Source organism: Sinocyclocheilus rhinocerous, unplaced genomic scaffold, assembly GCF_001515625.1.
Source record: "Sinocyclocheilus rhinocerous isolate Xijiao unplaced genomic scaffold, SAMN03320098_v1.1 scaffold3963, whole genome shotgun sequence".
Classification (NCBI taxonomy): domain Eukaryota; kingdom Metazoa; phylum Chordata; class Actinopteri; order Cypriniformes; family Cyprinidae; genus Sinocyclocheilus; species Sinocyclocheilus rhinocerous.
Window position 1 is genome coordinate 268,697 of NW_015666967.1, and position 13,983 is coordinate 282,679.

Consider the following 13,983-nt stretch of genomic DNA (forward strand, 5'->3'; position numbering starts at 1 on the left):
AGAGTGAAAAATTTAAGGGGGTCTGAATACTTTCCGTACCCACTGTATATATATATATTAGTGCTGGGCAACGATTACATTTTTAATCGTGATTAATCACATGATTTTCTGTGATTAATCGCGATTATTTGCATTGTTATGCACAAAATTAAATAATGCATTCAAAAGTAGTTTATTGTGCACTTTTTTCCATGTAAAAGTACTGCTATATATATGAACAAGCAATAACATTTGGTTTGCAAACACTTTAAACAAATAAGTGCTTTTTTACAGCAGTATTCCTTTTACATAGTAGCAGTTAAAATATTTCTTGTAAATCTCGACTTATAACATTAATGTAATCAAATTAAATAAAAAACCAAAGCTATTTGCCACTGCCAGGGCATTAACGTTTTTATAGAAAATATTATATAGTTTGTTATAGAAACATAAAATTATAACAGGCGCTTTCCGAGTAGAGACCTGCACTATTGCGGGACCCAACGCAGCAGAGTTCGGCACGGGACAACACCTGATGGGCAAGTACGGGTGCGGGCGGGTAGAGACTCATGTGTGCGGGATGCGGGAGAATAATTGTGTACTCACACTAGGCAATCTTAACCGTGCTTGAGCGCGTCTGACACCCCAAAGCCCGGTTCGTTTGACTAGTGTGATCAATCCGTGCCGCGGTTCGTTTAGCCGTCCCTGGCTCGGTTGGAAGAGGTGGGCCAGAGCGCAGTTCAGTTGGGCTCGGGCGCGGTGCGCATGTAGTGTCGGAGCGCTGAACTTCTGATAGGGCCGTGTGTTACCGCGTCCCAAACGACTCAAAATAATAAACCACAAAGTTAACAAAACTATGCACTCCACTGTGCTGAGCGAGATCGCTTCTCTGCTGTCTTCACGTGCTATCGGAAACTTCATATTTCCCACTTATGAAGTCGTGAGCGCTGCTGCAGTCTTTGCCCTCCCCAAATGCTCTCATTGGTATCTTGAGACGCGTGATGACACCCATCCCAAGTACTGATCAACATCCCACCCCTCCTGTGACCCATGGTTTGTCTGTATATTCAGAGCCAGTGGTTTTAGTTTTAGTTAACAATAATAACCCTGGTGTGTCTGTTCTGTGGCTTTCATGTGTGATCATAGGGTCACTGTTGTTCATGTCTAATGTCTTTGTGACAGATATTTGGAATCGCTTTCACAATGTTCTGCTGGTGAAGTATTCACAAGAGCTGAATGGAGTCAATGTTGTGAGTGGACCAATATTTGACAACGACTTTGATGGGAACTATGACTTTATGAACAAGGGAACCCCGTAAGTTTGCAAAATGACCCAGTGCCAGAAGAGTGTGTGAAAGATCCATTAGCTAAACAGACTACCCAACAATCTGCCACAGTATCAGTAGAAAACCAGTAGAACAGTAATATTGTGAAATATTATTACAATTTAATACAACTGTCTTCTGTCGGTCACTACAAGTTATGTTGTGACAGCATTAGGGGTGGTTTCACTTTATTTTGATGGTCCCTTTAACACATTCTGTTGACTATAAGTAATGTTGCACCTACATGTCTACTAACTTTCATTAGAGTATTAGTAGACTGGTAGGGTTAGGGTTAGAGAGCCCCAATCACCTCTGAGTTTAAGTGAAAACGCCAATGAGTATTGGCTAGTGGATTTTGCATGCCAAGCCACTCCCCGTACATGCGGGTATATAAGGCAACAGAGTGCATCCACTCATTCAGGTTTTTGCTTCGGAGCCGAGTGGTTGTATGTTTATTCATTACCACAAAGCCATTCACCTTGCTGTTAAGAAGAGGGCTGTCCTGGTTGGCGGTACGGCACAAACAGCAGGTCCCCTGGGCGATTCAACTAAAAAGAGCAGTTCCTCTAAAAGAGCAAATCACAGACGGTCTGCATTTTTTTAAAGACACCACTCCATCTGTGTCCTCTTTGTTGCGGTCTTTTCCTATCCTCTGGTGACCACCACAAGATGAGAGGCATCGACAAAGTACACTTTCTTGATGTTCCCGTCTCCCAGGCTGGCCTTTTCGGCGACACTTTTTTGGACACTTTGCCCAACAGTTATCGGCAGTACAAAAGCAGACTGAGAACATCCAGCACATCCTGCCCCAACATGATCCTCCTCCTGTCGCTATTCCGCTAAGCCACTCAAGTCCTCAAGGAAGATGATAAAGCGGCCCTGACACGGGCAACCCGGAGATGTGGGGAGCTGCTCTTTTCCAGGAGGTGGCGGGGACAGCACCACTCCTTCACCTGGAGGAGGCCAATCCTGGATCTGCGAGTCTTGAATCACTCTTCACAAGCTTCTGTTCAAGATGTTGACGCAGAAGCGCATCCTCAGATGCATCCAATCCCAGAATTGGTTTGTAGTGGTCGACCTGAAGGATGCGTACTTTCATGTCTCGATTCTCCCTCAACACAAACACTATCACTCAAGCCAAAGCGAGTGATAGGCGAGCTTATGTGGAGTCTGTTCACGGACTGGTGTTCTTCTCGCCGAGAAGACCCCTGAAGATGCCCAATCGGAGTCGTGCTTTCTTTCCTGCACCCTCTGTCACCCTCCACCTTGAAAAGTGTATTGTGCTGCTGTTGGAGCACATCACAATGAGTGGACGGCCGGTCCCTGGGGAAGCATGACCTGGTCATTAGGTCCCTGAGGGGTGCTAGGCAATTGAACTTTTCTAGGTCACCACTCGTGCCCTCCTGGTGTCTCTCTCTTGTCCTTGCTGGACTTCAGAAAGATCCCTTTGAGCCTCTTGAGTCAGTCGAGCTTAAGTTCCTGTCTCTTAAGACAGCACTCCTGACTGCGCTCACTTCCAACAAGAAGGTAGGACACCTACAAGCATTTTCGGTGAGCGAAGAGTGCCTTGTATTTGGGACGGCCTACTCTCATGTTGTCCTGAGACCCTGGCCTGGATACGTGCCCAAGGTTCCCACCACTCCCTTCCGGGTCCAAGTGGTGAACCTGTAAGCACTGCCTCCTGGAGGAGGCAAATCCAGCCTTGGCGTTGCTGTGTCCCGTAAGAGCCTTGCATATATACGTGGACCGCACCTGGAGTTTCAGAACCTTCACCTTTGTGAGGTTTTAGGGCCAGCCCCTGTACTGGGCTAGGTGTCCCATCTGTGTGATTCCCTGTGGGTAATCCCAGATGTGTATTTTTCCACGGTAAGGTTTCCCTCATGGTAAACTCGTGTCCACCCCTGTAGAGATTCCACTCTGTCCATCTCTCTTGGTAGTATAGCTCCATCCCTACTTCCAGGTAGGACCTCAGAGACTTATTCCATATGTAGTACTGCCTCCCTGGGGTCAGTCCATATTTGTATCTCCACATATCACCTTCCTACAGGTAGGATGTGGCCTCCGTAGCGGCCTTAGCCCTTAGACTGAGGCACTCTTCCCCAACGATTTCATCTAGCCTTGCTAAAAAAAAAAATTGAAAAAGATCTGAAGCAAGTCTTTTTTTCCAGAAGTTGAAATTCCTTCTGTTAAAGAATTTCTGTGGGCGGAACAGCAGCATGGGCTTCTCCAGCAGCAATGTACTCACCATTGGCCCCTATCGGCACGAAGGTCAGTGAATTTGCACTGGGGCGTTTGGAAGGTTACGACTTCTGCGTGGCATTTGCTTGACACTCCTCAGCCTGTCAACATTTGCAGTGCCACAGGTTGTAACAGTGTTCAGTGGTTGTGGTGCTTTCCATAGACCCCTATTGTCCTCACGACATAACTTGTAGTTACCGACAGATAGACGTATGTAACCCTCGTTCCCTGAAGGAGGGAACGGAGACGATATGTCCCCATGCCATATCCCTGAACCACTTGCTGATGCCGGACATACTGTAATTGTAACCACATAATGTTTATTTTAGGTTTCAGACATTTAAATACACATAAGTACTAGTAAAACAATACATTTAGAGTTCGTAAAATACACACGGTTGTTTATGGAAGCAGCAATAACAATCCATTCAAATATAATTTGTCACCGTGTTTTATTAATATCAGATATACACAGTGTAAGTAACTATAAAGTTCACTCTATTCTTCTCCGTTCACCGGCCACTTACTTACATGTATTTCGGGAGAAAGTTATGAATTTATGTGCTGTAAATCGGACTGACAGGACTCTCTGAACTGCAGTGCGAACAAACATGGCGGCGCCCATCTCACGTTACAGATCACGATCAAGATAATTTAGAATGGTTTTTAAATGACAAAACACACTCATTTACACATATTTGTGAATCGGAATTTACTTACATGTATTTCGGGAGAAAGTTATGAATTTATGTGCTGTAAATCGGACTGACAGGACTCTCTGAACTGCAGTGCGAACAAACATGGCGGCGCCCATCTCACGTTACAGATCACGATCAAGATAATTTAGAATGGTTTTTAAATGACAAAACACTCATTTACACATTTGTGAATCGGAATATCAGATAGTTGATGATATGGTAAGCAAGTTTATGAATATTTTGAATAAAAAAAACGAAATAAAAGCGATCCATCTGTCATACAGTGTTATTGTGGCCGTGGTGTGTCACATGACAAGCATGACACGTCGCCATGGAAACAATAAGGGGAAATGTTCTAAAGTAACGGTTGCCTAAAAAAAACTCACTCTGGGAGGACAGCTAGAATATTTGAAACTCACCAGTGAAAGGGTTAAAATTAGAGAATATTGGGGCTCCCAAGTAAACCCCTAATGTCATCACGACATAACGTAATGAGGGTTACGTACGCAACCGAGACATTTTGTAACATTATAATGGTATATCACTTTTGATCAATTTAATCCATCCTTGCTAAATAAAAGAACGGAAGCCCTATGAGGCCATGGATTATTTTTTTTTTTTCTTTTCTGTTTTCTCGTGATCACGATTTGATCATGATCTCGTTTTCGTTACCACTACTTAATTTTCTCGTGATCTCGACATAACAAAAGGTGTTTTTTTTACAGTGATTGTTTGATTCTGAGAAACAATGCACCTGGAGTCTACTGTTGCTAAAGTAACGAGAAAATTTAAGTTGTGATAACGAGAGAACTACTTTTTGTTTTGTCGAGATCACAAGAAAATATTGGTCGAGATAATGAGAAAACAACTTTTGTTATGTCAAGTTTATGGGAAAATGTATGTTGTGATCACAAGAAAACATAATAATGATAATAGAAAAATTATAATAATGATAATAATCCATGGTCTCTCAGGACTTCCATATGGGGAGAGTGGGGTAAGTTGAACCACCCCCTGTATCTTGCCAACTGTACACTTTTACTGTCATGTGACCTTGTATTTTGGAACCACTCATCATTTCTGCCAGACTGTGAAAAGGAGAAACACATGATAGGAGTGGAAGGCACCCATTTACTTTACAAACTGTTTTTGGCTTGTCAAAGTAAAATTTTAGCATGACAGATGTAATGGTTGTTACGTCAAAGCAAATTTATCCAAGTCTAAAAAATATTTATGATGTATAAAGGTGATTTAGCAACATATAAAACCATGCAAATCATTTAGCTAAATATTAGCCTGATTTGTTAAGATAGCAATTTTTTTCTTTTTTAACAAAATGCCTGCTATGGAGCAAAGTGAGCCAAATGCTGTGGGGTAAATTGTGCCATTTTAACTTACCCCACCATAAAACACTGAATTTAAGGTAAATCTCTGAAGTATAAGCTGGTATTTTAATGTGATATTATGCAACTGGTTTAGTTTATCATGTAAGTACTTTTTTTTGTCGTTTATTTGATAGGGACTGTATACAAGTTCACCAAATCCTTCTCTGATAAGAACTAAGAAGATGCTTTTCATCACATTATAATCATTTATACTTTTCAACCTGTAGTCCTTAATGGCCTGTTCGACATTGCAGAAAAGCTACCATGTCAAGAATATTTGTAATAAAATATTCGCATCTTACCCACTGACTCAGGTCAGCTTACCCCTAACCTGGGGCAAATTGAACCACAAGAACACATTTTTATAAACCATATTTTTAGAACCCTTTGTTATAGATACATTTTGATCATTTAAAATGATAGGAAACATCTTGAAATTACTTTAGATTATTTAATTGTACTTCTGCCTCATTTTCCCTTAGGACCACACAAGTTAAAAATGTCTCGTCTTACCTTAAAAAACCCTTAACTATTAATCTATTTCAGATTTAATTTTCCTTAAATGCCACTTTAAAATCAAAACAAACTGTGGTTGGTCACTTTACATGTTGGTCAGATGGTGTCCTGTCTAAAGGCTGGAATACACTACACAACTCTTAAAATCTGAACAGATTTTAAATCACTAGGCATTATACACTTAACGACTTTGTAATAGTCACAGAGGAAAAACTGACCATCATACACTAAACGACTGAGGATCTTACACTGTGTGTAAAAAACACCAAAGTGGACCAGAATTTATGCTTAAGTCAAATATGTGACTATATGAGACAAAACATCTTTTATTAGGCCAAATGCACCTTTACTATTAGATCCATAGGTAGTTCACATACTGCCCACTGCTGGCCAAACACTGCCAAAATGTGTTTAATAATGTATTAGACTGAATTATTTCCTCATAAAGATGATTCTCTTTTGCTTTCAGGAACGTGGCTCCCATCCCTACACATTTCTTTGTGATTCTTACAAGTTGTAAGAACTCATCCCTTCCCGTCCAACAGTGTGACGGTCCTCTAGATGCTGTGTCTTTCGTTCTTCCTCACCGACCTGATCGTCTGGAAACATGTCATGTATGTAATCAGCCATTCACCATCTAAACCACAGCGACCATAAGACTGTACAGAGGAAGTAGCTGAGTAACTTGCTCGTTAGGTAACTTGTTAACCACTTAAAAAAGTTAACTTCAAAATGAAACTAGTTAACAAACATTTGTCAGTACATTTCAACCATATTCAAAGACGATAGAACTAAATTTAAAGATGTACTTAAGTCCTATTTAAGTGGGTCACTCTAAATTTCAACTAGTTTAATTGAATGTAGATTTAAACTGTAATACATTTTAATTAATTGCAGTTAAAATGCAGTGAAGTGGCTGAAAACATTATAATATAATGTATAATGTAAATATAATGAAAATATATTATTTCCTTAAAGGAACACTCCACTATTTTTGAAAATAGGCTCATTTTCCAACTCCCCCAGAGTTAAACAGTTGAGTTTTACCGTTTTTGAATCCATTCAGCCGATCTCCGGGTCTGGCGGTAGCACTTTTAGCTGTAGCTTAGCATAGATCATTGAATCTGATTAGACCGTTAGCATCTCGCTCAAAAAAGACCAAAGAGTTTCTATATTTTTCCTATTTAAAACTTGACTCTTCTATAGTTACATCGTGTACTAAGACCGACAGAAAATGAAAAGTTGCGATTTTCTAGCACAGGGAGCGTGCTGGGGACTATTTTCAGGCGCTGTAAAAGTCCTACCGCCAGACCCGGAGATCGGCTGAATGGATTCGAAAACGGTAAAACTCAACTAGGGGAGTTGGGAAAATGAGCCTATTTTCAAAAATAGTGGAGTGTTCCTTTAAGTACTTTTAAAAGGATGCTAAAATGTACTTTAGGGAAGCATAATATGGAATAAGGTATTGAAAAAAAAATAATGAGATGAATCAAATATGGTTATTAAAGAAGAGGAATAGTTGTTTCTCTCTCATATCTCATTATGCATTTCTTTTTTTACACATCTTTTTTGTTTCATCATTTATTTCTCCAGAATGGCTCAGACTACTCATGGCTCCAGGACTGGGTTCAGCTTCACGTGGCACGAATCAGAGACATTGAGCTTCTGACGGGCTTGAGTTTTTACCATGACCGGATATCTGTTGCTGAAATGTTACAACTCAAGACCACACTCAAAACTTTCTAGAAACATTTGTGATCTTCGATCTCATTTCACTGTGTCTGCAGGCCACAAACGACACGTTCAGAATGGAATGGATCTCTTCACCATTGAAATGCAGCTGAGCTTTACCAGACTCTGAAACAAAGACGCAAGTTCATCCAGAGTCTTTGAACTCCTAAAATGGGGAAATAAAATGTTTTATGATCTCTGCTTTTAATGAAATCTTTATTCACAGAGGCGATCTATTTATAACTGGGGAAGTACCAACTGTATCAGAAACTGGCCCAGCAATCCTTGAATAACTAAAATTCAGTTTTTCCACAAAAAAGAAAAATACTGTTTTTCAGCAGACATATGTTAGTGATTTAACTGTGGTTGGACTTGGTCCTGCATATTCAGCCTTCCAGCCAAAACGAAAAAGTATCCAAAAATGAAACTGCATCATGAGCTTTTGTGCAAACACCTTGAAAACCACATTTTCCACAGGAGTCACTTTCAAAATGTTACTTGCTATACGTTGTTTTATTAAATTGTTCTACAACAAATGAAAACAAATGCTCTTTCCAGCAGTTTGTAGCATGCACAGCCAATTCATGATTTATTTACTCCAGTATAATAGTGGTTTGTACTGCCCCTTCAAGCCAGAATGCAGAATTACATCAAACAATAGACGAAAAACTCCTCACTGTGCATCTTTTTCTGGAGTTTTAATGGATTCACTCTCTCGGGTCAATTTTGATATCAATAAATTTGCATCAACATTCTTTATTACATTTGTATGTTACTTTTGTTTTTCAAAGTTTTATTGTGTAAGCAGAGATGAGATCGTACTGTAGATTTTCTCATTTGGTGATTATTGATTAAATATTTAATATTTGTGTGTGTATTTTGTTTGTGCAGTTTGTTATGGTTCAATACAATTATTAGATTTTTTTTTTTTTTTTTTTGTCTAGACCTATTTATCATAAACATTCAAAATTCAAAAGTAGAGGTCAGGAAGTTTTTGTTTTTTTTTTGTCAGAAGTGACAGTAATAACATTTATAATGTTACAAACATTCCAAATAAATTTCCTATTAAATTAAATTAATTAAAGAATCCTGAAGAAGGAAAACAATGCAACAAAACTGTTTTCAACCTTAATAACAATAAGAAAAGTTTGTTGAGCACCAAGTCAGCACTGCTTTCTGAAGGATCATGTGTAATATTTCACAATTGTTTTTTATTTATTTATCTGTTTGTTTTTTTAAATAAATGCAGCCTCAGTGAGCACAGGAGACTTAAAATCCAGAATTTAAACAGTAGTGTATTTATTTTTATTAACATCTGTAATAATAACATATATTTATATGGATATAACATATTAAAATCATGAAGAAGAGTCTTATTAAAAGGCTGAAAGTATTTAATATAATCTTTTATTACTGTGTTTTAAGCAATGTAATTAATGAAGCGGTTTTGTTTTCAAATATTCATATTTAAAACCTTGTTCAACATCAAAGTTATTTGTGGTATGAACTAGCAGGAAACAATTTTGCTGTCACGTGACAAGAAAACCATAAAACAGGAAATGAAATCAGAAAGGACCCCCTGCAGACCTTCATGACTGTTTCAAGGTACAAATCTGATCATTTTACCTCCTTATGATATTGCACGTTTACTTCAGGTTGCTACATTTATGTTCATGATTTAAAAACAAATCAAAGAAAAATAAAACTTTTAACGTACAATATGTTTAAAACCCTTTTGTAATATACTGATGAAGATGTGTACACTCACATGCATTTCAAGTTAAAGAAAAAAAAAAGCATGTTAGAAAATCTAAATGAAAAGTTGGTTACACTTTATTTCGATAGTCCACTTTAGACATTCTATTAACTATAAGTAACTTTGTAACTACATGTCAACTAATTCTCATTAATTTGCAACTACATGTCTACTAACTCTCAGAGTAGACTGCTAGGGTATGTTTAGGGTTAGTAGAATAAGTTGACAAAGAAAGTGTTAGAAGATATTAAGCAGACAATCTACTAATACTCTACTAACTGATAGTTGACATGTAGTTGCAAAGTTACTTACTGATAATAGAATGTCCAAAGTGGACTATCGAAATAAAGTGTAACCAAATGTGCAGTTTGTTATGGTTCAATACAATTATTAGATTTTTTTTTTTTTTTTTTTGTCTAGACCTATTTATCATAAACATTCAAAATTCAAAAGTAGAGGTCAGGAAGTTTTTGTTTTTTTTTTGTCAGAAGTGACAGTAATAACATTTATAATGTTACAAACATTCCAAATAAATTTCCTATTAAATTAAATTAATTAAAGAATCCTGAAGAAGGAAAACAATGCAACAAAACTGTTTTCAACCTTAATAACAATAAGAAAAGTTTGTTGAGCACCAAGTCAGCACTGCTTTCTGAAGGATCATGTGTAATATTTCACAATTGTTTTTTATTTATTTATCTGTTTGTTTTTTTAAATAAATGCAGCCTCAGTGAGCACAGGAGACTTAAAATCCAGAATTTAAACAGTAGTGTATTTATTTTTATTAACATCTGTAATAATAACATATATTTATATGGATATAACATATTAAAATCATGAAGAAGAGTCTTATTAAAAGGCTGAAAGTATTTAATATAATCTTTTATTACTGTGTTTTAAGCAATGTAATTAATGAAGCGGTTTTGTTTTCAAATATTCATATTTAAAACCTTGTTCAACATCAAAGTTATTTGTGGTATGAACTAGCAGGAAACAATTTTGCTGTCACGTGACAAGAAAACCATAAAACAGGAAATGAAATCAGAAAGGACCCCCTGCAGACCTTCATGACTGTTTCAAGGTACAAATCTGATCATTTTACCTCCTTATGATATTGCACGTTTACTTCAGGTTGCTACATTTATGTTCATGATTTAAAAACAAATCAAAGAAAAATAAAACTTTTAACGTACAATATGTTTAAAACCCTTTTGTAATATACTGATGAAGATGTGTACACTCACATGCATTTCAAGTTAAAGAAAAAAAAAAGCATGTTAGAAAATCTAAATGAAAAGTTGGTTACACTTTATTTCGATAGTCCACTTTAGACATTCTATTAACTATAAGTAACTTTGTAACTACATGTCAACTAATTCTCATTAATTTGCAACTACATGTCTACTAACTCTCAGAGTAGACTGCTAGGGTATGTTTAGGGTTAGTAGAATAAGTTGACAAAGAAAGTGTTAGAAGATATTAAGCAGACAGTCTGCTAATACTCTACTAACTGCTAGTTGACATGTAGTTGCAAAGTTACTTACTGTTAATAGAATGTTTAAAGTGGACTATCGAAATAAAGTGTTACCGAAAAGTTTTCTTCCGTAATCATAATCTGTATTATTATTTAATGAATTGTGAATCTTGAAACTTTCTCTTTACAGATGCTTGAGATAGAATCAAACTGCTTTTGTTTATTGAACTGATCATACTGATCTTCTGGTTTAGTTCAGTTTCACAGACCTTTGTCATCATCGTGTGAACAGGAAGGATGTGGAAAATGACGAACAACTCCGTCTCTTTATATAGAGTTGAGATTGCAGGTCTCTGAGCTGTCAACTCACTTCACATCACATCACATCAGACTGGCTGGAAGGTAAGTGCATGCAATATTTTATCACGACAACACATCAATGTAGCAATTATTATTATAAGCAGTCATCAAAACTACAACATTTGGATGGGGTAAAGTTTATTAGCAGCAAAGTATGTCATGTTTTACAGAAATAAATCAATGTCAGTAAACTTTTATACTTGCAAGACCTAGATAATGTTGCTGTTTTAGTTCTTCGCATTTGTCACTGATTACTTAACACTTAAAAGTCCAAATAACAGTCAATGCTTTTAACCAATACAGGCTTGAAATGTTTTGGTTGTTTGTTTGTTTTTAGGGCTGTCAATGTTAATGTGTGCAAAGACAGTTGTGAAATATGTTCAAAACCAAACTTTGATAATATTTCATTCCGCTTTCTAAAGATTATTCAGAAGATCGTGAGATTAGTTGATTCTAATATTGTAATAGTACAATACATTTTGCTCTTTTTTTTATTCTAATGACAGCTTGACAGTTTTTTTTTTTTTCATATTTACAAAAATCCCTCTATATGGTATAGAATCACAAATGTTAGTGACGTCACTGCTAGAGAGAGGTTTTAAGTGGATGATGCATGCCGCTGAAAAACTGAAAGAAAGAACCAGTCACTGCAGATGAGTTTCGTTTTTGTGTTTAGCAATTCAAACATATACATGTCTCAAAAAAAAAAAAAATAGAATGTCAAGCAGGCCCTCTGACTGAAAACATCTGATCTATGGGTACCTGACTGTCATCTCTTCTCACAGCTACGTATATAATAGATACGTGTGGCTTTTATTAGATAAATCTTTCCTGGAAGTAGCTCTTGCAGCAAAAGCCCCTCGCAGTGAGCTGTCAGGGCCAGACGTTGTGGGTTCCCGCAAAACCCCATCATTGCATGACAAGCGCAGTTCACCAGATATGAGTTCACTGGAGAGACTTCACGTAAATGAACTCATGAAGAACGTGGGAAATGACAGCAGACTCTTCCCACAGTTCCGTGTAGGTCTGTAGACTCTGTAGTTTCACTGCGGCTATAAGTCATCTCACACATCGTCAGAATGATATCACTACCTACATGCATTCGTTATGCATGTGGGTAATATTTTCTGATGCATTTTAACTAGGAATGTAAATCTATGAAATATTTTAGTGCAATTACATGTAGGCCTGTCGCAATAATCAATATATCGACTTATCGCGCAATATATATACATGACCTCAATCATTTTTGGTGACGCAATATATCGCCCATTATATTTACTTAAAAATGATTGTCACCGTGTTTTTTACATTCCACTTGCGCCTGTGTCTTTTGCAGCTTCTCGTACATAATGTGGTGTAGTCATGAGGTGCTCGTTCAAATTTAAAAAATGCTTCACCAAAAAAGGTTTCATCTGAAGATATGGTGTTGTTTAGGGATCTGTGCCTTTGTGCATACGGACATCTGACTATATTTACATGTCAATATTTATATTCATATAATATATAATTAATATATAAACGTAACATATTTTTCTGAAATATATACATGCATGTGTGTGTATTTATATATACAAAATAAATATACACAGTACACATACATATATTATGTAAACAAATCTTTTATTTTGGATGCGATTAATCGCGATTAATCGTTTGCCAGCACTAGTTTTGATATAATTTTGAATTAATATCTCAAACAATGTTTGCTGAGAAAACCCCCCAATGAAGATAATTTAAGATTTTGTTGTTGCAGACTATTGAATAGATGTTAAAAAGTGAAAAGTGGCTTTTTTTTTCAATTAAGACAAGTTTCAGTTTGTCCATCATAGGTAAACCTTCATACTGAATGATTTCCACCTGCGCTATTTTTGAATTGTTGGTCTGTGTGTGCAAACAGGTGTTTATTTTCAAGGAATATATTTTTTAATGGTGTGGCAAATTAAAATACCTTCACTGTTAAAAAGACATCATGTGTTCGGTTTCAGTCGGTCTCGCTACTTTTGAACTTACTCTGTACTGCTTGTTCATGATGTGGTTTGGTTTGGTGGGCCATGTGGTCAGAGGTTCTCAGTTATAAGAAGAGGTGAAGGCAACATTGCCATGAAAAAGCATGAATGTATGGCAACTTGGATCACAGGCGCCTCGTATTTAAGTAAAGCTGCTGGGAATCTCAAACTCAAAATTATGAAACGTATTCATTTATTTTGGTTATTTTTACATGGTACCACAAAACTACATCTGAATTCAAAATGATGAAAATATTACTGTGAAAGTTGAGTATTGAAAGTTAAAACCATTCACTCCGGACTTGATTCCACTCACTGATCTCTAGATTTAGATTATAATCAGGGGTCTCCAAACTCGGTTCTGGAGGGCCGGTGTCCTGCACAGTGTTGGGCAAGTTACTCTGAAAATGTAATCAAATTACTGATTACTGATTACTCCTTTTAAAAGTAATCACATTACTGTTCTGATTACTCTATTTCAAAAGTAATTAGTAATTAGTTACATTACTAGT

General features: G+C 37.0%; 1 protein-coding gene across 2 annotated transcripts in view; it reads left to right on the forward strand.

Annotated features, from left to right (window-relative positions):
- The window catches only part of LOC107733306 (ectonucleotide pyrophosphatase/phosphodiesterase family member 1-like), a 67,404-nt gene extending 58,723 nt beyond the window's left edge, over positions 1-8,681 (forward strand). Inside the window, exons 23-25 of one of the 2 annotated variants that reach the window (XM_016544875.1) lie at positions 1,162-1,294; positions 6,611-6,755; positions 7,735-8,681. In XM_016544875.1, the coding sequence (XP_016400361.1) occupies positions 1,162-1,294; positions 6,611-6,755; positions 7,735-7,887 (431 nt within the window). In that variant the 3' untranslated portion in view covers positions 7,888-8,681. Of the gene's footprint in view, positions 1-1,161; positions 1,295-6,610; positions 6,756-7,734 lie in introns of those variants that run through there. The other variant, XM_016544876.1, reaches the window with a different exon arrangement.
- The last annotated feature ends 5,302 nt before the right edge of the window (positions 8,682-13,983 follow it).